This window comes from Talpa europaea (genome assembly GCF_964194135.1).
Source record: "Talpa europaea genome assembly, chromosome: 11".
NCBI classification, from domain to species: Eukaryota; Metazoa; Chordata; class Mammalia; order Eulipotyphla; family Talpidae; genus Talpa; species Talpa europaea.
Genome location: NC_140078.1, coordinates 70,419,714 through 70,446,196, shown reverse-complemented (window position 1 = coordinate 70,446,196; position 26,483 = coordinate 70,419,714). Strand labels below are relative to the sequence as shown.

General features: G+C 38.9%; 1 protein-coding gene across 2 annotated transcripts in view; it reads left to right on the top strand.

Annotated features, from left to right (window-relative positions):
* The window catches only part of RBM6 (RNA binding motif protein 6), a gene marked incomplete at both ends in the record, with an annotated part of 85,722 nt that overhangs the window by 7,755 nt on the left and 51,484 nt on the right, over nucleotides 1-26,483 (top strand). For both annotated transcript variants that reach the window (XM_084247981.1, XM_084247980.1), the window contains 3 exons: nucleotides 524-613; nucleotides 2,335-2,404; nucleotides 19,808-19,881. In XM_084247981.1, coding sequence (XP_084104107.1) covers nucleotides 524-613; nucleotides 2,335-2,404; nucleotides 19,808-19,881 — 234 coding nt within the window. The remainder of the gene's footprint in view (nucleotides 1-523; nucleotides 614-2,334; nucleotides 2,405-19,807; nucleotides 19,882-26,483) is intronic.

Below are 26,483 nucleotides of genomic sequence, written 5' to 3'. Positions count from 1 at the left end.
GAGACTTTTCCTCAAAAGTTAAATCTCTTAATGACTTTTGAAATGGCAGGAAATCACTTGTAACTGAGTCTTTAATGAATATGGAAAATGCAGATTTCTATGAATTGTACAGTTGTAGGCTTTAGACTCAGATGCCATTTGTACTGAAATTTGTTTATAGATCACATTTTTGATAAATGACATCTAGTTAAAATTTTTTTTCTGCTTTACTCATTCTGGAAAAGAAAATTACAGTTTTGCGTATATGTTAATTTCTTTTTTCCTGATTATAAAAGCCTTATTCAAATTTGTTTCCTTAATGTCCTGCTTTACTATTTCAAGACTCTCTCATGAACCTTAGCTTATTTGTATTCTAATAATTTGAAATCAAATTTTGGATCTCAGAAAAAGTAGAGAAAATGAAGAATTTTCATATAATGCAAGTCATTTTTATTGGATACTGAGGAATTTACATTTCATATTGTTTGATTTTACACACTACGACACAGTTATTTCTAAAATAATTTTTTATTCTGAATTCAAGGATCAGGATTATAGGACTGGCCCAAGTGAGGAGAAACCAAGCAAACTTATTCGGTTAAGTGGGGTGCCTGAAAATGCCACAAAAGAAGAGGTAAATAAATCTCCTTTTTTCTTTTTTGGGGGGGAGGTTGGGTAAAAAGATTTTTTAATTTTATATTTAAAAAAATTATAGATTGGGCCTACCCGGTGGCGCAGCGGTTGAGAACTGGGTTGCGAAGCCGCCGGCAGCCTCTGCAGCGCCGGTTCGATCCCCGGCTGCTCCCTGGCCACCGGAGGAGGGTCCCACATGGCGCGCAGACCTCTCCTGCCGCCCGCTGCTCCCCTCAGCAGTGTACTTTGGTCCTTCTGCCTGCTCTGTTCCCCGCTCTGGCTCTGGTGAAATCTCTCACCCTCCCGTGCTTCTGACTGCTTGTATAAATAAATAAATAAATCTTTAAAAATATATATACAAAATAAAAAAAAAAAACAAAAAAAAAATAATAGATCACAGCAAGGTACAAAGAAATGTATGCAAAGCCTTGCTTATTCTTCACCTAGCCTCTCCTAATGATAACATTTTGTATTACTGTAGTATAATAGCTAAAGCAGGAAATTTGTTTTGGTACAGGCCATAGAGCTTATTCAGATTTCAGGTATGTATAGTATAATCTTAAGAGGGAGGATTGGAGTGCAGTAGTAAACACTGAGATGCTGCCTAACTCCTCATTGTTAAAGGACTGTTTGATTAAATGATGACTGAATTTGCAGAAGAATTTGGTCCAAAAATTGTAACACACACAAAAAATGCTTACTCTGCTGGGCATTGTGTGATGCTCATAAGCATTTGTTCATTTAATCATCACAATATACTGTAAATAGTTACTCTTTCATTCACTCCAAGTATTAAATACTTCTGTGTGCCAGACTCTGTTACAGGCACTGAGTGATATAGCTGTAAACATTATTACATTACTGCCTTCACAGATAATAAAAAGTAAGCAAAAACTAGTCGTTTCAGGCTGTGATAAATGCTCTGAAGAAAACTGAGGTTAAGGTTTAGGTCATCACTAGGGTAGTGGCTGTTTAGTTCTACTAGTTAGGAAAGGCATCGCTGAGGAAGGGAAGCCCAGGCCTGAATGCAGTAGGAAAGCAGTCCATTTGTAGATGGGGAGAACAGAGTAGGCTGCAGGAGTACAAGTGCCGTGACTGGAGTGAACTCAGTGCATTATCTTACTTTTAACAGATGAGAAACTGGGTACTGTAATACAGCAGGTGACAGGAGAGGCTTGGGATGTAGGCAGTTTGATTTCAGAACTAGAGCTTGAGCTCTTCACAGTTAGGTTCTTCTGCTTTTTTCTTATAAACTTGGAAATTTTTGAGTAATTATATTCTCATTTAATATTTGTTAAAAGCCTAAAATGTGTTTTAATGTTGCCTTTATAAAGCAATAATAGCTTTAAATTATGTGGAATAAGGGCCTCCCTGGTGGCGCAAGGGGTAGGACGCAGCCTGTGGGGCTGTCCACAGCCACTGCAGCACGAGTTCAATCCCCGACTGGGGAGCTACCCTCATGGCACAGCAGACCTCTCCTGACTTGCCCGCTGCTCCCCTCAGCAGTGTATTTCAGTTGATCTGCCTGTTCTGTTCCCCGCTCTGTCTCTGGTGAAACCTCTCACCTCCCACACCTCTGACCTAGTACCCCAGTTCTTGTAGGCATAAATAAATAAATCTTTAAAAAAACATTATGTAGAATAAAAGCCTGTAGAGAAAAGATAGTGATCAGTGTTTGATTGTTATTTGTATCATTAGTGTAAGCACACCCTTTTTTTGCAGATTCGTAACGCCTTTCGGACGCATGATGGCATTCCTGTGAAGGACTTGCAGTTGAAGGAGTATAATACAGGTGAGTTTTTTAACATGCATATAGTCTTGGGTTAGGAGTGGTCTTTGTCAGATCTCTGCATTGTGTGCTACTCAAAAAGTTTTAAAGAAACCACAATTAAGATGTCCAGAAGCCTCTTTTGTTACCTTCAAATAGCAGCCAACTTTAGTCTTAGCTATGGTTCTTTGTGGATGTTTCTTCACACCTGGTTGATGAGAATACCTATCCCCTTTCTTCTGATTGGCTCAGAAATACAGAGTGTTACAGCATTTGTACTGAATATATTTTATATCATTAAATCATTAAAATTGCTATTTATGTTCTTTGTGGTGGTAGAATGTTTACTTTGGGGCCTAGTAGGATTTAATAAACTTATTAAATCTAAAACTTTACATTCAGTTGCTTCAGCATGAAATTTACAACTTTCTAGAGAAATTGTGCAAATTAGTGGTTTCCTGAATTTTCAATCTTTCTTTGAGAATGGAGTTTCACAACAGCTATTTTGTTGAAATCCATGAATATATCCAGAAGAATTTTCTCTTTGACTTCTGTTCTGTGGTCTGAACTTCAGATTAAACTTCATAATATCCTTCTAGTATTTTATAGTACCAAGTTTGGTGAAATCCTTCAAAGTAGTCAGAAAAAAGTAGTCAGAAGTGAAATTCCAATCACTTAGAAGTATTGACCAGTATTTTTAGGACTGCATAATGTGAATTGATTTAGGATAAAGATAATCTCTAAGTGATCTATTTTGCAGATTTTAAGTTAAAGAAAATAGAACATTAATCTTTTCCTGGAACTTAGACTTTCAATAATCCAAGTTAAAGAATCTTTCATGTAAGATCATGCCATATTATTGAGGATATAATTTTACTTTCAAACATTTTACCATGGAGTAAAAATTTTTTTAAGATTTATTTTATTTACGCATACAAGAACTGAGTGGGGTCTAGGCCAGATGTGCAGGGGGGTGAGAGGATTCACCAGAGACAGACTGGGGAGCAGCACAGGCAGATCTACTGAAATACACTGCTGAGGGAAACAGTGGGTGAGGCAGAAGAGATCTGCTGTGCCATATGTGGGTTAGCTCCCTGGCCAGGATTGAATTCATGTTGCAGTGACTATAGCTTGATAGTGCTGACACTTTAACCCCTGCACCACCAGGCAGGCCCCATGGTAAAAATTTTATGTTAACTAGATTCTTTTTCATATTGGTTCTGCAGAGGTAAACTATCCACAAAAATCAATTTTTGTGCTTGAAACACTGGCATTTAAGTTCAAAAATATTTTTTTCTGTAGTTTAAGAAAAAGCTCAAAAGCAGGGCCTCCCCTGGTTGCGCAGCAGGTTGAGCGCAGTGCTGTGAAGCTGTCTGCAGCCTCTGCAGCGTGGGTTCAATCCCGGCCGACTGGAGAGGGTCCCACATGGTGTGGTAGACCTCTCCTGTCGCGCCCACAGCTCCCCTCAGCAGTGTATTTCATCAGTCTGCCTGTTCTGTTCCCCGCTCATTCTCTCTGGTGAATCCTCTTACCCTCCTGTGCATCTGGCCTGTACCCCGGTTCTTGTATAAATAAATAAATAAATCTTTAAAAAAATTAAAAAAATAAAAAAAGCTGAAAAACATTGTTCCTCAGAGATCTAAGTATTTTTTGTTTTAAAAATTACCAACTTTCAATTTGCGGAGAAAGGATTAAGTAGTTATTTTGTTCTTCTTGCATACTTCTTTCAGTTTTGTTTTATTTAACACATGCCTCATACATACTTTCTTGATTACTATTATCTTAGGGAACTAAAAGTAGAATTTGCAGGCTGTAGTTTCTTTTTAACTCACAGGGCAGTAGCCTTAACTTTAAACTTGTTTCATGAACTGTGCTTTCATTAAGTATTGGTATATTTAGGAAAGATATCTTGTTTAAATAGCAGCAGTTTAAACTCCTCATTTCTTTAGTACTCATTGACTTTCTATTTATAGTGTCAGAGTTATTAGCAGAGTAAGACTTACATGTTTATGTATAGCATCCAGAGAGGAAATGCTTAAATTTGCAGGCTATGGGAGCTATTAGAATTGTAATTGGTAGACAAAAGACATTGAAACACATGTGAATTCTTTCACAGCAGTAGTTAAAAAAATATATACCTTTCAGGGAATGCAGGCTTTGGTTTTTGGTTTTTGGGTTTTTTTTTTTTTTTTAGCATTTTATTATATAAAATGACTATAATTTTTAAGTGTATGATATATATATAAATTACACTTGAACGCACACACAATTCTTTTTTAATGAAAGGATTGGATTTTCAGTCCCATGTTACTCATACTGCATGCCTGTATGGCAAGTAGAATGAACTTTTTTAAATAATTAAATTTATTTTCTTTTTTTTTTTTTTTTTTTTTTAAAGATTTTATTTATTTATTTATACAAGTACTGGGTACAGTCAGAAGTGCGGGAGAGTGAGAGAATTCACCAGAGCCAGAGCGGGGAGCAGAGCAGGCAGAAGGACCGAAGTACACTGCTGAGGGGAGCAGCGGGCGGCAGGAGAGGTCTGCGCGCCATGTGGGACCCTCCTCCGGGTGGCAAGGGAGCAGCCAGGGATCAAACCGGCGCTGCAGAGGTTGCAGGCAGCTTCGCAACCCAGCGCTCAACCGCTGCGCCACTGGGGAGGCCCTAAATTTATTTTCTTACATTGTTGTTCTTTTTTGTACAATATTTGATTTCATCACTTAGGTCTAGTCCCTGTAGTTCTCCGACTACCATAGCACCTGTGAACCATTTGAGTAGTCCCTTGTGCTCTTCCCTCCCCTGTTTCCACCCCCCTCCATCCTCTTCTCCTGCTGTATGCCTCAGATCTATGCAAGTTTTGTCTTTTCCTGACCCTTTGAGAACCAATATTTGAATATATCAGTCATATCATGTTACCCCCATGCCTAAAACCCTCTAATGGCCTTCCATATCACTGGAAAGAAATTCCCCACTTCTTGTTCTGACTTAGAAAACCCTATGTGAACTGGCCCTTGGTTGTTTGTCTGTCCTTATCCTGCACTGCTTTCTTATGATGCGCTAGCCACACCGAGCCTTTCTCTTGTTCTTGACCAGTACAGACTTCTTACTGTATCAATGCCTTTGCATTGTTCTTCCCTCTTTTTCTTTAGTTCATGGTTTCTCTTTCATCTCTCAGAGGCTTTGCTTAACCGTCTAATCTGCAATCAGCCCTCAATCATTTTTCACTGTATCCTACTTTGTTATCACATGATCTGTCACTTAGATTTTTTTTTTTGAGTGGTTTTATATGTTTTACTCCTACCAGAATTAGCTCTGTGACAGTAGGAGCTTTGTCTGTCTTGTTCCTTCCTGTTTCCAGTGAGACATTCTGCTTGGCACTAAGGGTTCCCAGCATAAGTGGAATGAATAAGTGATATATCTGGAGAGCAGCTAATCTCTTAGGTGAGGATCATTAAAGGGTAGTTTAGGTTTCACAGCATTGTAGTTTTACATATCTGCTAAAGTATATGTCTTGAAACAATTACGCAGCCTGAAACCTTTAGCATTTACTTGTTAAAAGATTGTGAATTTCAATAAGAGTGTGACTTTCAATAAGAGTGTGACCTTACAGGATAATCATCACCTTAAGAGAGGAATTATGAGGTGGAGTTTACCCTTTAAGTTGTTAAAATGGGGAACTGCTCTGTAATCTAGAGAAAACATGAATGTCTGTTCACTGACCTCTAGTTATTATCAATTTAATTTTTTTTTCTTTCAGAGTTGTGTAACTATAGGGCCATAACTTTTATCCAGTATCTGTGAGGTCAGATAAGTTTATTAATTTTTCTGTGATTAGTTTAATGGGTTCAGGGTTTCCTTTTGGGATAATAAAAATATTCTGGAACTAGATAATATTGATGGTTGTATAACTCTATGAATATATTTAATACCACTGAATTGTATACTTTTTAAAAATGGTTAAAATGGTAATTTTATGTTATGTGTTATTTGATTGTAACTTTTAAAAAAAGATTACATATTGTATGATTGCATGTATACAATATTCGGGAAAAGGCGAAGTTACAGGAATAGAAAATAGTGGTTGCCAGGTATTGGGGTTCACAGTAAATGGTATTATGAGGGAATTTGGACAGAATAGAATTTGTTCTGTACATTAATAGTGGTAGTTGTCTATCATTGTTTAATTCACTGGAGTTGTTAACTAATCATCATAGGAAATACTGAAGCTTTTAGGGGTAAAGGACCATAATTTTTGTGTTTTTTTTCTCATTGTTTTAAAAAAATACTTGATATATATAGGGAAGAGTAATGATAAAGGAACTTATACAGAATGTATCAACAGATAAAATCTGGGTAAAGGGTATATAAGTGTTTTTTTTTTTTTAAAGATTTATTTGTTTATTTATTTGTTTATTTTATTTATACAAGCACTGGGTACAGTCAGAAGCGCGGGAGGGTGAGAGAATTCACCAGAGCCAGAGCGGGGAGCAGAGCAGACAGAAAGACCGAAGTACACTGCTGAGGGGAGCAGCGGGTGGCAGGAGAGGTCTGCGCGCCATGTGGGACCCTCCTCAAGTGGCTGGGGAGCAGCCGGGGATTGAACCGGCACTTCAGAGGCTGCGGGCAGCTTCGTAACCCAGCGCTCAACCGCTGCGCCACCAGGGGAGGCCCTTATAAGTGTTTTTTTATAATTTTTGCAACATTTTTGTAACTTGGAATTTATTTCCAATAAAAAGTTGAAAAAACACATAAAACCCATGTATTTTTAAACCATCAGTGAAAATCTGGAAAGAAAAACTATACTGAATAGCTTCTGTCAATATGTAAACTATATAACAGTGATTCTCAAAATGTGTCCCTGGATTAGCACTACTGGGAATTTGTTGGAAATGTAGATTCTCTTGCCCTCCCTTAGACCTACTAAATCAGAAACTCTTGGGCTGGCTCCAGCATTCTGTGCTTTAACAAATGTTCCACGTGATTTTGATGGACTCTGAATTGTGAAAACCACAAAAATAAATTGATTATTCTTGATTCTAGAACTTTTTTGCAGCTTGAGAGATTTAGCAAGCAAGTGAGCTTCCTATAAGTAGGAAAATCTAATACTTACTGTATTTTAGGAGCCCATGGTAAGCACATGCCGTGCCTACCTGATTTGTTCTGTTGTACATAACTGAGTTAGAAACAGGAGTAGGGACCTCCCTGGTGGCGCTAGGGGTTGTGTCAGCACTATGAAGCTCTCGGCAGCCACTGCAGCACTAGTTCGATCCCTGGTCAGGGAACTAACCCACAAGGCACAGCAGACCTCTCCTGTCTTGCCCACTGCCCCCCTCAGCAATGTATTTCAGTCATTGTGCCTGTTCTGCTCCTCACTCTGTCTCTGGTGAGTCTTCTCACCCACCACACCTGTGGCCTACACCCCAGTTCTTGTATGCATAAATAAATAAATCTTATATTTTAGGTGGGCAATGTTGTATGGCTTGTAAGGTTGCTGTGAAGTTTTTTCAAAAGGAATTTGTATCATTTAAAGCAAAAGTGCTTTAACGTGGAAAGTAACTCCATAGTAATTGAAGTGCTACAGAAGTTTTTTTTTTTTTTTTTTAAAGATTTATTATTTATACAAGCACTGGGTACAATCAGAAGTGCAGGAAGGTAAGAGAATTCACCAGAGCCAGAGGGTAGAGCAGAGCAGGCAGACTGACAAAGTACACTGTTGAGGGGAGCATCGGGCGGCAGGAGAGGTCTGCACACCATGTGGGACCCTCACCCAGTGGCCAGGAATCGAACCGGCGCTGCAGAGGCTGCGGGCAGCTTCGCAGCCCAGCGCTCAACTGCTGCGCCACCAGGTGAGGCCCTGCTGTTTTTTTTTTTTTTTTTAAGATTTATATTATTTATGTATGCATACAAAGAGCTGGGGTGTAGGCCAGCGGTGCGGGGGTGAGAGGATTCACCAGAGACAGAGTGGGGAGCAGAACAGGCAGATTGACTGAAATACACTGCTGAGGGGAGCAGCTGGCAAGACAGGAGAGGTCTGCTGCGCCATGTTGGCTTAGCTCCCTGGCTGGCTGGGGATCAAACTCTTGCTGCAGTGGCTACCAATAGCTTCATAGTGCTGAGATTTAACCCCTTGAGCTACCAGGAAGCCCGTAAGTATTTTAGTACTGTTTTATTATTAGCATTGTAAAGTTAGAGGGTTAATAAGGTGATATTATAGGAAGAAGTAATATCTTGTTTTGATAATGTGACTATTCTTTTGGTGACTGGGCATTCTCTGAGGCCCTGGGAGAGAAAGCTCTTCTTTTTTTTTTTTTTTTTTATAAATTTTATTGTTATATTCCCCATACAGTTGCAGCCCCCCCATTCTGACCCCAATCCCTCCCCTCCCGCCCCCGCCCCCCTAAAAGTGTCTCTGGTTCATAGTTTTTTGTTGATTTTGATTTTCACTTTCTTATATTCATTTTCCTGGTCCCTTATTTAAGTTTTCTAGATTCCTGCTATGAGTGAGACCATCCGGTATTTTTCTTTTTCTTTTTGGCTTATTTCGCTGAGCATGATCCCTTCCAGCGCCATCCATGTTGCTGCAAATTGCATGTGTTTATCTTTTTTGAATGCTGAGTAATATTCCATGGTATATATGTACCACATCTTCTTGATCCAGTCATCTATTTTTGGGCATTTGGGTTGTTTCCAAAGCTTAGCTATTGTAAACAGTGCTGCTATAAACATAGGGGTGCAGGTGTTCTTTGGAATTGATGTTTCTGTGTCCTTTGGGTAAATACCTAGGAGTGGAATTGCTGGATCATATGGAAGCTCTATGTTTAGTAGGTCCAGAAATCTCCACACAGCTGAGAAAGCTCTTCTTAGGAAGTGATTGCAGTGACCCTTGCATTTGGATATACTGAAAATGACACTCTGTCATTTACTGAGGATAACATTAAGAATCATATCCTTTCGTTTTTCACAATTGAAATGGTTTAAGTTTTTACTCCCTCATTGATAAAATGGAAGTACCTTCCTTAAAAAAAAAACCCAGAGAAGAGCTTTCAATTTAGGGCAGAACTCCATTGTGAAATGGATTAACAACACTTACTATACAAAGGATGCATAGTTACGGTACTCAAATGGAGTGTCTAAAGACACCAATTTTTTTTTAAATTATGCTTAGAATAACAGGGTGTAGATCAGAGGTGTGGGGGGGGGTGTGAGAGGATTCATCAGAGACAGAGTGGAGAGCAGTACAGGCAGATATACTGAGATACACTGCTAAGAGTAGCAATGGGCGAGATAGGAGAGGTCTGTTGCGCCATAGGTGGGTTAGCGCTCTGGCTGGGGATTGAACTCAGGCCACAGTGGTAGTAGCATGGTAGTGCTGAGACTTAACCCTATGCCACCAGAGAGGCCCAAGATGCCAATAGTTTAACATCATCTAGGGGAAATAAAGTTATAGTTGGAAATGCAAATGCACATTTTGCAACATTTTTGGCAAGGGAATAATTTTAGTTCTTAGGGGAAAAAAGAACTGACCAAAGGTTAATCAGAGAGTATCACATTTACTTGTCACATCTCTAAAACTGTTAAGGTGATGTTTTCAACCAGGAGTCTTACCAGGTTTGGTACATATGGGGGGCAGGGGGAACCTTAAGGGAATTGAACTTCAAAACTAGGAATGTCTGGGGAACCAAGAGCTGAGCAGGTCTTGTGGGGGGAATGGATTGGACCCTGTGGCTGAGTGGAAAACAACACACTTAGAAAAGAAGTTCATGATGCAGTGCTAGAGGGATCATGTGAGCCTGGAAAGAGGTGCCTGAATGAGGGTTCATTTTAGTCATCTTTGGAATTATCTGAGATTTGCCTTATTTATTTCATTTTCAAAGTTTTCCACCTCAAAGACTTTTTTTTATTTTTTTAAAAAGATTTATTTATTTATGCATACAAGAACTGGGGTGCGGGAGGTGAGAGGATTCACCAGAGATAGAGTGGGGAGCAGAACAGGCAGATGTACTGAACTACACTGCTGAAGGGAGCAGCGGAGAGACAGGAGAGGTCTGCTGCACCGTGTGGGTAAGCTCGCTGGCTGGCTGGGGATTGCACTTGTGCTACAGTGGCTGCAGATAGCTTGAAAGCGCTGTCCTTAACCCCTGCGCCACCAGGGAGGCCCCCAAAGACTTTTTTAATAAAAGATTCTGTAAAAGAGAATGGGTGTTCATTTTAAGGTTCTCATTATAAGGACCTTCCATATGAGAGATTATCTTGGCGTAGATTCTGAGACTAGAAAACCTGGCCATGTCCCGTGAGCAGTAACATGAATAGGTTTTCTCTGATTGTTAACATATTTTGAAGTTAACGTATTTTTTTTTTTTTAAGTTCACCCGGTGGCCAGGGATCGAACCAGCGCTGCAGAGGCTGCGGGCAGCTTCACAACCCAGCGCTCAACCACTGCGCCACCGGGGAGTCCCTATTTTGAAGTGTTTTAAGTGGTGTTGGTGCTTACTACAGAATAGGGGCTCATTAGGCTCTTGGGAATGATAGCTTGAAGTCCCTATACACTGTATGTGAGTAGTGTCTTAGAGTTTAGTTCTGTTAGCTAGTGAAGGGAGGAGTGGCATAAGAGAATAGAAGTATCTTTTTAGGGCTTGGTCAGCACTTTTGAAGGCTTGTTGACTAAGTAGAACCCCAGACTATATAGGTTTGCTGGTTTAACTTAACTAAAGCTAACTTAACTAAAGCAGCCTTTAGATAAGGGAATAGAGTTTTTTGTGTCATTATAATCTATTTAAATAATTTGTTTTAAATTAATTGTTTTTGTTTTAACTTTTGGATTAATATTAAATCCTAGTAAGTGATTACCTTGTTTGTCAGACAGTAGTATGTTTGATAGATATACGACCATATCTAATGAAATGGACATTTTTTTAAGAAAACCATAACCAAGAATAGTTCTATATTTTAAAATGACTGCCTGAAAGACAAGTGTTGTCAGTTAGCTGATTACAGAGGTGTTTGCAGTTGAACTCAATAGAAAGTGTGTGTGGGGCCTTCAGGTGAGTTGAGAGATGGAGGTCTGAACATGTCAATGGAATGATGTCTGCAGAAAGCAGTGTTGTCCAGTGTTCTTGGCTGGACAAAAGGGCAGATCTGCAAAACTTCCACTCTTCTGATGCTTGCTCTGTTGTTCATTTGTTTTCAAGTGAACAAAAATTGAACTTAATCATTGGCTCTGTAGGGAATAATTGTTCCTTGATAAGTAAATCCTGGGAATGTAATGTTCAACATGGTGACTGTAGTTAACAATACTGTACTGTATATTTGAAAATTGCTAAGAGTGGTTGTTAAAAGTCTTTGTCATATATGCAGAGAGATGATGAGCTTTCTTCAGGTCACTTCCCCAGGTTGTCAGATCCCCAGGTTACCCACATTTCAGTTGAGTATTCTCACAACTCCCCTTTCAGGTTTCATAATTTGCTATAATAGATCACAAGACTCAGGGAAACACTTATAAACCAGTTTATAATCAGGACAGGTGAAAAGATGTATAGGAACCTCAGTCCCTTGGAGTTAGGGTGTAGTACCCTCCTGGGACATGGATGCATCTACCAACCTGGAAGCTTTCCATATTCTGTCATCTAGAGGTTTATGTCCCAAATGGGACTCCATTTAGAGGGGGTCTCATTATGTGAGCATTATTGATTAAATCACTGAACATTGGTGATTAGCTCAATCTCCAGCCCCTTTTCTCCTCCTTGGATGATGGGGTGCGAGGCTGTTTGATGACCAGGCCACATCTTGGAACTATCTTATAACCCACCAAGAGTTGCCTTGTTAGAACAAAAGACAGTCAGAGATTATCCTTATCACTAGAAAATTGCAAGAGTTTTAGGACCTGTGTGTCAGGAAACTGGTACAAGGAACTGTCTTTCTATGTTACCACAGATGGGGGTTTACAAAGCTGTATCTGGTTGGTACTTAGTGCCTTTAGTTGGGTATCCATTACGGGGCTTGGAAAGAAGACATAAGGTGTGTTTCCTGGTCAAAATGAGTTTTATAGAATGCCAGCTATCTAGTCTTCTCTGAATGTTAGTTCACTTCTGGAATAGATGAGTGACTGGGCCAGTATGGTCTGCTCTTACCCTGTGCAAATTCCAGCTCAGAAGCCACTATCCTTGTAGAACTTTCCCGAAATCCTTAGAACTGTTGTGAGTTGTTTGTGTTTTTGTTTTGTTTTACTTTTTTGCACTGGGGTCAAGGCAGTGGGATAAAGTGTTTATGGACCATGTTTTTTTTCCCAGTGAAAAGGAAAATAGCTTTGTGGCCTATGGGGGAAACAAATAAAGTCTTAGTATTCATTTGAAATTAGTTTGGTAATTCATCAGTAAGAAATGTTAATAATGGGGTATATTTGAAAGAAAGCAAACTATAGGTCGTTGCCGCCTATCCAGGCTCTGGCAGTGCTTTTTAATAAAAATATACTGAAGTATATTATCTTTTACACCCCTGAAACCACCCTACTTAGCAGTTACCATCATTGCTATATGGCATGAGATAAGCCAGGCCCAGAGAGATGTGACTGGTGATTGACAGCACATAGAGAACTGGTTGTAACTTCTACATATGTACAGAGCTGTAGAAATTACTTCTCTTGTGTGTTCTCCAATGAAGATAGTCATTACAATTAATGTCACATTGACAGAGTATCAGTGTGTGCCAGGTTTTATGCTAGTGTTTGGGATACAGAAATGAAAAGAACACCTTATTCCCTAATGAGATCTCTTGTTCTGTGATCATGCTGCTCCTCTTGGGTAATTCTTTCGCCATGCCTGCACAGTCTTTCCTGCTAGGCAGGAGTGTTCTTGGCTGGACAAAAGGGCAGATCTGCAAAACTTCCACTCTTCTGATGCTTGCTCTGTTGTTCATTTGTTTTCAAGTGAACAAAAATTGAACTTGATCATTGGCTCTGTAGGGAATAATTGTTCCTTGATAAGTAAATCCTGGGAATGTAATGTTCAACATGGTGACTGTAGTTAACAATACTGTACTGTATATTTGAAAATTGCTAAGAGTGGATGTTAAAAGTCATTATAAGAAAAAAAGTAATTGTATAGTGATGGTTATTAATTAAACTTACTGTGGTAATCATTTCACAGTATATACATATAATAAATCATTATGTTGTACATCTAAAATTAATATGATGTTAAATGTCAATTATATTTCAGTTTTTTAAAGATTTATCTTTCTTTATTTATGCATAAAAGAACTGGGGTGTAGGCCAGGATGTGGGGGAGTGGGAGGATTCACCAGAGACAGAGTGAGGAGCAGAACAGGCAGATTGACTGAAATACACTGCTAAGGGGAGCAGTGGGCGGGTCAGGAGAAGTCCGCTGCACCATGTGGGTAGCTCCCTAGCCATGGATCAAACTCGTCCTGCAGTGGCTGTAGATAGCTTCATAAATTGCGTCTTAACCCCTTGCACCACCAGGGAGTCCCTATCTTTCAATTTAAAAAAAGAATGATTATTCCCTTTTTTAACTTCTGTAGCATCTTGAGGTGGTCTGTAGTTAGCTACCTGCTATAACTCTTCTATTAATCTCTGAGGGAAGGGATTCTCTGCTCCTCTATACCCAAGTAGTAATGTTAGCACCAGTGGAATTGGAATAAATTGAATAAAGGTGAAAATTTCTTAACAAATGTTATCCTGAGCCCAGGAAGTAATCATCAGTATATAGTGACCTTACAGTTAATTTTGGGTTTTGAAAACTACTTGAAAATACAACCACTTCCCCCTATTTTTTTAAAAAAAAATTTATTTATGCATACAAGAGCTGGGGTACAGGCCAGAGGTGTGGGGCGTGAGAAGATTCACCAGAGACAGAGTGGAGAACAGAACAGATTGACTGTAGTACACTGCTGAGGGGAGCAGTGGGCGAGTCAGGAGAGGTCTGCTGCGCCGTGTGGGTTGTTCCCTGGCCGGCCGGGGATCGAACTCGTGCTGCAGAGGCTGCGGACAACTTCATAGGTTGCGTCTTAACCCCTGCACCACCAGGGAGGCCCACCAAAATTTTTCTTTTTTCTTTTTTTTTTTTTAGAATTAGATTTTTAAAAAAAGATTTATTGATTTATTGATTTATACAAGCACTGGGTACAGTCAGAAGCACAGGAGGGTGAGAGAATTCACCAGAGCCAGAGCAGGGAGCAGAGCAGGCAGAAGGACCGAAGTACACTGCTGAGGGGAGCAGCAGGCGGCAGGAGAGGTCTGCGCGCCATGTGGGACCCTTGCCAGTGGCGGGGGAGCTGCCGGGATCGAACTGGCGCTGTAGAGGCTGCGGGCAGTTTCGCAACCCAGCGCTCAACTGCTGCGCCACCGGGGAGGCCCCCCAAATTTTTTTTTTAAATAACCAGTTGGAATAACCAGTTGCCACAGATGGAAAATTAAATGAAATAGGGCCATATATAGCTTTTTAAAAAGTTAGCGAGTAATCAAGTTTCTATAGTCTTAGTTTCATCTGTTTTATTATGAACCAGTAACCTTTGTATGCACAGCTGAGGAAGAGAATTGAAAGTGCTTATAAAATGTCAAAGTGTTGGATTTCATGTGGGCCAATTCCATTCTTCCCAGATGGTAGAGTGACATAAAATCAGATATTTCCCTAATTTTCATAATGAAAGCTGCAGGTGCATGTTCACTTGATGTTTTAACAGAGCAAGATGCCTGTTGCAAATCATGTACACAGGGCTCCTTTCTTGTGTTATTCCCATTGGTAGGAATTCAGATGCCTAGATCGATTCTGTTTTGGTTTTTGCTGAAATCTCTTAACTTGATAATAATATACTTATTTTCTAAAAACCTTTACCTCTAATAAAATGTAGCTAGGAAAACAGCACCTGTGGAACTAAGGTCTCTGATCTCTATTAAGATTTTTCATGGTTCTTTTTATGTTTATAATACTTTATTCCTAGAGAAATAATACTCCTTGTTTAAATGGGGAGAGGGGGATAACCTCTTTTTTTCCTTTTATTCAAAGATATCCAATAAAATAAAGAGCATTCTTTTCCTCTCTCCCCATGTTCTTCAAAATTCTGATTTTTTACATTTCAGTGTTGCTATATATATATTCTGGGCTTTTTCACAGTCAAGCAGTACTCTCCTAATGGGGCATTCAACCAAAATCGTTTATGTTAGTTGGGTTTTTCTAGATCAGTTTGAATACAGGGGTCCTCATCTTGTTTTCCTAAATAAATATTGCTGTATAATTTTTATGAGTGTGAGGCTTGCTGTCAATATTATAGGATAACAATTGACTTAAACAGTCAAGGGCTATGTTTTCCAACATCACTGTCAACTTAGGGGCAGAGAACTAAAGATTAGGTCTGGGATTGGATTTTATTTATCAAGACTTTCTTTTCTGTATCTTGTGAAGCACCTGGCTAGCTTTTATCACAGATACATTTTGGGGGAATAGGGAACTACATGATTAATGAAGATGGAGAGGAATTGAAATTTTAATGTTATCTTTCCAGATTTCCTTTCCTTCGCATCTTTCTAAACTGCCAAGAAAAGTATAAGCAGCATTCACTTTTTTTGAGAAATCTCTATATTTAGGTTAGAAAATGGAGTAGGTATGCTATTTATTATATAAATGAGCACAAAGATCAATCAGCACAAAGATCCTTCCCAGCATGTGATGGTGGAAGAAAAAGGTAATAAAAGGAACTTTCGGTTATTCTTTTTAGGTAAGAATCTGTGTGTGGGGCTATTAATGCTAAGTTTACCATCTTGATGATTTCAAATGGTTTCTAACAATTCTAAATGCAAGTCTGGTTAGTTGGTTTCAGAATATTTAGGTCTCTGGATAGAACATCTTCTGGGCTACTAGAGCTTTTTCTGTGAATTATAAAATCACATTTGAGAAACAAACAAAACCCCCAAATTATCCCATGACTATAACAGTACAACCACTGTAGTCTTTTTGTGAACAGCTGTGTCGCATAACATCATTTTCCAATTTCTGTATATTCACCTGGACTTGTTCAACCCTTCTTCCACACCCCATTTTCCCTCTCTTGCAGTGAGCATGAGAGGTGGGGTTGTGACTCAACTATGGCTTCAGTTGAGCTCTGTTTTCCAAGTTTCTCTAAGTGAGCATTCATTGTGCTGGCTGTGATTGTTATTTAAAGTGATATATTTTTCATACATTATGGCCCTTAAATGCAAGCCAACCTCTTCATCTGGTGTCAACCAAAAGAAAAGTGATCTGTTTCGACGCTGGAGGAAAAACTGGCAGTGTTGGACTTAACCTATATTGAAAAGATGGTATGTTGTTCTTCCCCTTGGGGCGTTCGAATCTGATTTTGACAATGCATGGTTTTCATCTCACATGCTGACTTTTAACCTGAGTTAGATGCAATTTCATTGTATTTAATTCCTGCCCTTTTTCACCCAACACACATTTTATGAAATCATCCTCATTTTTAAAAAAACACTATGTTAAGTATACTGAGTATCTTACCATACCAATTTTGCAACCATTATCAACAAGACTTTGGGTTTTTGTCTTTTCAGGAGGCTTTTGATAGCCAGTATAGTCAGTCTATGAGTGTGAATACTTTCTAACTTGCAGACTCGAATCCAATCACAACGGGTATTTTAGAATAAGAGTAAATATTGTGCTGCACATTTCAGTGTTTCTTAACTGTAGATACGATCTTATCTCTATTGAGGTATATGGGGCCTTTTTTTTTGGTAGAGTTTGGAATTCAGATTGCTTAAAATCAGTTTAGGATAGTAAAGGGTAAGAGGTTATATACAGTGTAGTGATTGAAAACATTGATTTGAATCTGAACTGCTTGATTTGAAGTCTGGTGTTGTGACTTACCAATGAAATGATTTTGAGCAAATTATTTTTCTTTGCCTGCCTCTCCATGGATAAAATTAAGTTAATAATACTTTATAGAGTAGTCTTTTGTGTATTAAATGATTATATGTAAAGTATTTAGGATACAATCTTACATCAACAAGTGTTTTATATAAATAATCTATTTTGGCTAAGCCTGAAAATAACCATGAGTCTTATATTCATAAAATTCCTGGGATAAAGATTAAGCGCTCTTAAAAATTTTTAAGGCATTATAATTAAACTTTAAATTTCTGTTCTTATTTGGTAGCTAAAGTTTTAGGCAGAAGAAATTAAGTTTTTGACCTGTCAATTCAATATTAAATCCGAGGTACATTGTCAACATGAAGTATTGCTGAGTTGATGTGTAGAGATTCTATTAATATTTCGTAGGGATTATATCTTCCCCTTCCCAATGACTTTAGTATCAAAGTCTGTCTGTCCTTTGGCAAATGAATGTTGTCATGAATCTCTCTTTCTCTCTCTCTCTCTCTCTCTCTCTCTCTCTCTCTCTCTCCCTTTCTCTCTCTCCCTTTCTCTCTCTCTGTCCACAGATCCTGTGTGCTCCTCTGGGCCACAATAGTTACTTTAAGCACAGAAAGGAAACTCAGGACTTTGCCAATTTGGTCGTAGTTCCCTGTGTTTTTCATTTTGGCAGGTATGGAGAGAGGGTTGTTTTTTTACACATCTTGACACTCCTTCTATTTGTTCTGTAGAGGAAATCAGCACACTGAGAGTACATCTGCTTGTTTCATGATTGTCTTTCTAATTGTGGATGGGCATTTTGAGTGTTTGTAGTAGGTATTTGGCGATAAAAGTCACCTCAGTTGCTTCTGGTATTCTGCATTGTTTTTTAAGAATAATAGAGCTCATTAAAAAAATGTGGAATGTTTTATATATGAGATGTTGACTGCATTTGATCAAGAAAAACAGCTCAAAAGGAACCAAGTAATAAAACAGTTTCCACTGTTAATAGGATATAAATAAATGTATATACTGTTTCTCAATAATAGTTCCAATTCTTGAAATAATTACTAGTCAGTGATTTTTGGTAAGTTTAAGTAGAGGTTGCAGGGGTTAGTTTTAATCTGTTTTGGTCAAATTTATGAAGTCTGGCAGAAAATCTCAGCCTGAGGTCGTGCTCATATTTCTATTACCTTCTTCCTGGTCATTTCCTAAAATTCAAAGTAAGAATCAGTTTATATATTGGAACATTTCATAGTGAACTTATAGTACTTAACAAATCTTAAAGTCAAATTTTATTACTGTCATGATAAAGTGTTTTAGGCATTTATTCCATGTGACAAGGAATTCATTTCATTTCACAAGTTTGGTTAGTTTTTTAAGTTGGTGTTTTCTGTTACACTAGTTTGTTTTTATTTTTTGCCTTTGATACATTGATTCAAAGATATTTATATCTTATTGTTACACGTGTTATTACTTGTGCTCAAATTATCATAAGTTTTGTGTTGTTTCTTTCTCTGGGTTTTATTTTTCATCTGAACCTATCACATCTTTTCTTGCTGTTCCATTTGCACAGTGTCAATCCTAAAGATGAACCTCTTTATCCTGTGAGGCAGTGGAGGAAATGTGGAAGTCACTCGCAGAGCTTTGCATTGACAAGTGTATTTTTGTAGGAATATGATAGCAGTATCAGAAATTATATGGGTTAGCAGTAGGGTTCAGCAGCCTGTAAATCCCATGACCTCCCACTTTCATGGGTCTGAGAGCCACTAATGACACTTGCTCAGAAGAAAGATGCAAGAGTGTTCTAAAACTAATGCTGCATACAATTCTTGAACATGTGTTAATTGCTAACAACTGCTGTCTCTCCCCCAGCCTACCCCACCGCCAATCTTTGTGCATAAGCACAATTTTGGACCCAGCTATTTCTACTTAATTATGCTGTTACACCTTCTTCCTTTCATAAAGATTTTAGCTGGTTTATGACTTGAATTGAAACAAGAAAAAAAAGAGGAGACCTGAAATGGTCTGTCCCCTGCCAACCAGAAGCCTCCTGTGGTATCCAAACAGAATAGTTGCCTCAGTCTGTCAGCACTTCTGTCTTTGAAGGTGGTTTCTGCTTGAAAAGTGGTGACTATTAGCATAGTTTTGGGGATTATTGCTTCTCCTTCCTCTCTCGGGATACATTTTTTTTTCCAGATACTTTTCTGTTCTTGTTGACTTTGTTTTTCCAGAAGATTCAGCCTGTGATTAAAATGTTTCGGGTCCTCACTTGAACACTGGGATTGCCAATTCTGGGGCATCCTGGCCAGATCATCAGCACAAATGCGGGCAAAGGATCTTCTTGGTTAATATAAAATGCCATTTTGGAATGACTTTCAAAGTTCAGAAACACCCAGACTTCCTTCAGTACTTTTTTTCTGTTTGGGGTAGCAACTTTGCCTAGCATAGGGGAGGGAGGGACTAAATGGGAGGGCTTATGTTTAAGGGGTTCAGAAACAGGGGATTTAAGTGTGTCTTTTGTGTTTGCAAGGCACTAACACCACTCCCGTCTGTATTTAAATGCTGTCCCCAGGTTACGACTATGGCTATGTCTGCGTGGAGTTTTCACTCTTGGAAGATGCCATCGGATGCATGGAGGCCAACCAGGTTGCTTTATACTTCGGTCAAATGATGCTGGAAGGATATATTTTTTATGTACGGGGAGGGAGGGTTTCAAATGATTAAACTTTTGGAAAGGTACCAGAAATCTGTATTTGGAATATACCACAATCCAAACAGAAGGTGGCTGTGAGGAGAAATTTTAAAGGAGGCTGGGAAGATTTCTCTGGAGTTAATGGGCACAGTGTATATTTTAAAAACTAGAGCCCAGTTGCAGTTGGACTAGATTCCAAAGACAGTTGATGGAAAAAAGTGACAGTTCTGGAGTGCTGCCCTTAGGAGTGTGAGTGAGATGGGGATCCTCATACAGAGAATGATCCTTTACTGTCTGTAATCCCAAGGTTCTGCCTGGCATAGAACCAGGTCAATTCTAGGTCAATACTTATACCTAGACCTAGGGTGAAGGCCACTGATGGCAGGTCCTATGGCATAGCACTTAGGTTCTGCCTGCATGTGCTATTTTTGCAAGGGTGCCTTCAAAGAGGAGAAGTGGATTGTTTGTGTCTGTTGCATTCATCAGTGTTTTTTGCAAATTGGAGTTTTGTACTCAAGTTCATGGCTGTATATAATCAGAGCTGGTGAATCTGAATCTGTACTTTATGTTTTGTCCATCCAGATATATCAGCTTGCCACTTAGAGTTGTCATCTGGGTCTTTAATTGAACCTTTCCTGGTAATTTGGTAGAAATTACGAAATGGATATAACCCTTCTTGTCATTGTATTAGGTAGAGTTGTTTTCCTTGTAGTGTCCAGTTCCTCCTTCTGTAAAGTAGGAGAAAGAAGCTTGGGGTTTGATTTTTATGTATCTACTGTCTATACTTAGCAGTGTGAATAAAATGTGCCCAGAATTTTAAAAGATAACTCTGAAGAAAAAACTAGTATTGCATGGGAACTCTTATTTTTGTATGGTCTAATGCCTTTCATCAGCTTTATTCCATTCAGTCTTACCCATCACACTTGGCCTTTTCCCTTCATTGGCCATGTTCTTCCCTTAGGGCTATGGAGATGACTGCTTTAAATCCTTTGGTAGCAAACACTGATAAGGGGAAACTTTTGATTTATCTGCCTATTGTTAGTAATATAAATATTGCCAAGTCCTTAGAAAATGACTGGATTAAGGCCATATTCCTTTGGCAGGTTTTCATTGACTGTTTTATGCAGTGTCCATCATTGAGTCAGTCATTTAACAGATACTAATTATGTCAGAAACTGTTATCTGCCAGTATTTGGGGGAAAAGAATGAAGATCCCAATCTGTATGCTTATGTTTGATTCCACTCTAACAATATATTTTGATTTGAGAATCCTCATTTAATTCATAAGCCTCTTGTTGTTATTAGTGAGTGGTCATTAAGTTCTTGCCATTCAACTAAATAACACCATGAGTGATGGAAACATAAATGGAGAATGAACCATGGCAGATGCAATCTTTTTTGCACCATTCTCCCAACTGTGTGTTTTGTAAAGGGTGTTGCTTTTTAACAGAGTCATTTATTCTTTGATCTTGAAAATAATAATGTTCTAACATAATGTCTCTCCCCTCCATTCCAACAAAAAGTCCTCTCTAAAGTATCCATTCCTCTAAAGGGTAGTGTCAAATAGAACAAGGTCAGCCTTCTTTAAAAACAAGGTTATTCTTAGGTAGGATTTCTGTTAGAGCCACCTCTGAGAAAATGTTCATTTACACAAGCAGTAGAAAGGGGCTGTTGACCTATGGACATCACCCTCCACACCCTCCCCATCCATTCTTTCCCATCCGTCCCTCATGAATTATCCTTGCCCAATAAATGGGGCACGAGAACAAAGCCGGCAGAGCCAAAATTCTTCCTGGTATGAGATAGTAGCCATTCTCATGCATAGCATGCTGTGTTGTACTTTGTGCGGGAGTACAAGTATTTCCTAGGACCTTATAATTTCAGACTAAGAAAAGTGAATAGAGATTACATGGTACCCATGGACCCCAGTATATTCTTATAAACTCCAGCTTTTGATCTGTTCTCATTTTTAATATTCACTGGGGTTATCCCTAACAAGACATTACCATATCTTTAATTGGCTGATCCCATTTCCCAGAGTTTTATTCTCCTAGTCATAGGACAGAGGGTATGCTGTTAGCACTGCCACACAGTAGGATACTCTCTTGTTGATCTGCATAGACTTCATGATCCAAAACACTCTTTTTTTTTTTAAAGATTTATTTATGCATAGAAGAACTGGGGTATACGACAGAAGTGTGGGGAGCGAGAGTATTCACCAGAGACAGAGTGGAGAATAGCACAGGTGGATTGACTGAAATACACTGCTGAGGGGAGCAGTGGGTGAGTCAGGAGAGGTCTACTGCGCCATGTGGGAAGCTCCCTGGCTGGCCAGGGATCGAACTCGTGCTGCAGATATCTTCATAGGCTGTCTTAACCCCTTGCACCACCAGGGAGGCCCCCAAACCACACTTTTAATAATCTCTCTTTAACAATCTCTGCCACAACTGAATCATTTTCATGGAATATTTTTTTGATAATGGTGTCATTAGGTACACTTCTGTACTCTGGTAGAGTGGCACAGAAAGAGATTTTGTCTTACATCTGAAGAGATGTGACCCTAATCCCCTAAATCATATACAGTGTTATAAACTAATGTTACCTCAATAAAAATAATACAATTAAAAACAAAGAAGAAAGGAATATGGGTTCTATAGTTAAATATTATTTCCTAGTTGGGTTGTCTCTGGCTAGTTTCTCAACCTTCCTCAGTCCCCTCTGTTACCATTACCTCATGGGGTTCTGAGGTGCATTAAAAGAGAACATACAGCATATGATGCAATTAATTGTTTCAAGACGGGACTGATAGAAAAAAAAAAAAGAGAACATACATTCATGAGTGCTGAATGCTAGCAATGCTTTAATAAATAAGACAGATTGTGGTAACTTTTGTTTTAATGACAGAAGACAGCATAAACAAGTAGACAAATGATGGTACTAAGGGCTGTGAAGATAATGAAGCAGGGTGAGAGAATGTATAATGAAGTAATTTTAGAGGGTGTGGTCAAGGATACTTCTTGGAGTGATATGACATTTGAGTAGTGTCTCTTGGTGAATAATTTGTGCCAAACACTTAGCATAGTACCTGGTAGCCAGGAAGCATTTGAAATTAGTCTGTTATCTCCTCCTTTTCCTCTCCCTCTTCCTCATGTCAAACAATTTCCGGTTATAATTCTAAGAAAATAAATTATTTTTATATCTGGAGTTTATTAAATCTAATTCTTTAAGGAAATGGATGTGGCATCAGCTCCAAATTGTACAGTAGTTCAAAATCTTATGGAAGAAATAACAGTGTGAGAGGAGAAGTCCAGACTCCTGAGAACGTGTAAAGCAAGTGTTTATGGAAGATGAACGTCTGATCTATTTATTCATTCTTCTTCCCTCCAAGTTTTATTTGTAGACCAGATTGGTAAAGATTCTGAGTTACCATATGCGGGACACTACTGAGTAGAATATGTGTGTGTGTGTGGGGGGGGGTTGAGAAATGCATTGGTTGAATTTTTTCTAACTCCTTGCTATTCTGACTCGATGTGAATTGTTTTATCATTGACTGATACTTAAAGACCTATGCGGAGGAATAAAGGAGTCTTCTGCCTGCTTGCTTTCTCAAATATTGTGGGGTACATGTGCCATAGGGAGGCAGTTCAGAGTGATAGCCAAGGCTCTTCTATCCCTTTCCCAATGCTTGCAGTAGGAGCTCCGTAGTAATACTGAGCATTGTGGCCAGGGGGACTCACCAGAGCATCACTTAACCAGCAGCTGTATGGGGAAGTACTTTCCACCAGAGATATATCAGCTCTGTCTAGGACAAGTAGAAAACCAGCAAATACTGTGAGGCCTTTTGTTTCACTCCTAATGCAGAAAGTATTTCTAGCAACATCATATATTAACATATGTTTGGCTTTCACTATTACTAGGTCTATGAAAGGTACAGGGTGGATATCACTGTGTCTGGCCACTGCACTGGGACTGGGAAAGGGAATAAGAAGCTTTGTGTTAGAGTTATCTGTCTTTTTCAGTGCTTGCCCAGTTGTGAGTATTAGCTTTCTCAAACTATTGTCATTTGGCCTGTAGAAATTAGCATTTTATTTCCCAAATTTGCACATATGATATTTGTTGCCTGTTTCTTTTTGGTTCACTAAAATGCCCTTACACAAGAAAATTCTGAGAGAATAATTTATTTTTCTGGAACTTCTACTCGTCTTTCTTAGCATCAATGGCCATATTTAGCCAAAGATGACGTTGACTTGTAGGACAGAATTAGCCTCATTTTATAAAGTACAAGGCAAAGGATGCTATTACTACTTAACATGAAAATTCCTTCAGACACTGACTTTTTCTGGTATGGAGTTGAAGGCTGTAGAGTACATTGCTTTATGAAAGTGTTTCTGTGTCACCAAAGTTAAGAGAGTTTGGGTTTTCAAAGATACCGGGATGGCCAAGGTGTTTGTGAATATAAATGAAGGAAGCCAAATCTTAAATGGGATCTGTCCTTGTGATTAAAATGAAATCAATAGTGAAACTTAGGGTTTTTTGGGAGATGAGAAGACTATTTATGAGGCCGTGATAGAAAATAAAAATGGGTTAAGACCCAGTTTTTGGAAACTTACTCTATTGATAACAATGACATAATACTGTATGAAACAAAAGTGCGCATCCCAAGCCACAGCAACAAAATCTTTACAAAGACCTGTAAGTCCACCTAAACCCTCACCCCAAAACTACTTCACTGAGAAGAATGTGGTGTCCTGACCAGAGCTCAGCTATATAACCTTGGCTGGGGTCATGCCATTCTTCCCTGGAACTTCAGTTTTACTACCGTCTCCTGATTGCCTTCAGTAGAGGTACTGGTGAAAAACAGAAAGGAAAATAAAAGCAAATCAACATTTATTGGAACTTTCAACTTTCAGAGAATTGGGGGTATTCAGGGAATTTAAAATGATTTCAAGGGTTGATGATTTGATTATGCAATTTGGTTGCCTATCTAGTGATTTAGTCTTGACTGGCCACTAGTTAGTATTTGGTAGTAGTTAAACACAGGACTTTGGAGTATAGACTAGCTGGTCTTATATCCCACCTCTGTCACGAGTGCAGGCATTTGTGCAAGTGTCTCGTGTCTCAGTATCTTCATACTTCTAGGGATTAAATAAGTTAATGCATGTAAATTTATTTACTTTTTTAAAGATTTATTTATGTATATAAGAACTGGGGTACAGGTCAGAGGTGCGGGGGGTGAGGGGATTCACCAAAGACAGAGTGGAGAGCAGAGCAGGCAGATTGACTGAAATACACTGCTGAGGGGAGCAGCAGGCGAGACAGGAGAGGTCTGCTGCGCAATGTGGGTCACCTGCCTGGCTGGGGATCAAACTCAGGCGACAGTAGTTGTGGATAGCTTCATTGTGCTGACGCTTAACCCCTTGTGCCACCAGGGAGGCCCAATGCATGTAAATTTAGAATTGACTGAGTTTGGCATCCAAAGAATATTGAGTATTTGTTATTATCACAACTCATCTGACCAGAATGAGAAAGTTTTAAATTATAGACACTGCAATCTTGGTTTCATGGAGTATCAGCTAAAAAGGAACTTTTTGAAAATGCTCAGGATTATTTTTGCTACCACAATACTTTTCATTTAATATGTTGACTGGGACTGATTATCAGGGGACTGTCTCCACTCTCTGTAGGAGTTTCTACTGCCTTCACCTCCAAATCTTAAATTCTCTGAAGAGTGGAAAATGTACCACATATGGGGTATGGGCTACAATTAGACCATACTGGACATCTAACCTTTTACTTTAAAACTCTAAGCTCTCATAACCAGTCCCTGGCTTTGTCATATCTCAGACTTCTCCAGTAATTATAAAAGGTCCTCTAAACTGGATTCAGTTTAATTTTCTTGAATTTGAAAAATAAACATCATTTGGCAGACCAGTTTTAGGAAACTTTCTCCTATGAGGTTTGTAATTACTTTTATTGTATATTATGGATCATTTCTTTCCTTTTTTTAAAAGATTTATTTATTTTTATACAAGAATTGGGGTACAGGCCAGAGATGTGGGGGGTGAGAGGATTCACCAGAGACAGAACGGAGAACAGAACAGGCAGACGGACTGAAGTACACTGCTGAGGGGAGCAGCGGGCGAGACAGGAGAGGTCTGCTGCGCAATGTGGGTTTCTCCTTAGCCGGCCGGGGATTGAACTCGTGCTGCAGTGGCTGCAGATTGCTTCATAGGTTGCGTCTTAACCCCTGTGCTACAAGGGAGGCCCTATTATGGTTCATTTCTATGGAATAATTTAATTTAGTTCTTAATTTGTCCTAAATTGGAAAGGTGCCTCCATATTTTAATCTTGTGCTTTGATGTTATAATTTCTGTATTTTTAGTTAATGCCTGACTTTTCATAAAAATGGGATTGTGCAAAGTGCTAATTTTCAGTCTTGTGACCTTTTAGAACTTGATTATGGGTAATTATTGAAAAAATAAACAGAATATATATCATTCTAATTAACCAGCTGAGGGGTAATACAAAGGCACAGTTCAGTTTATGATCTTGATTA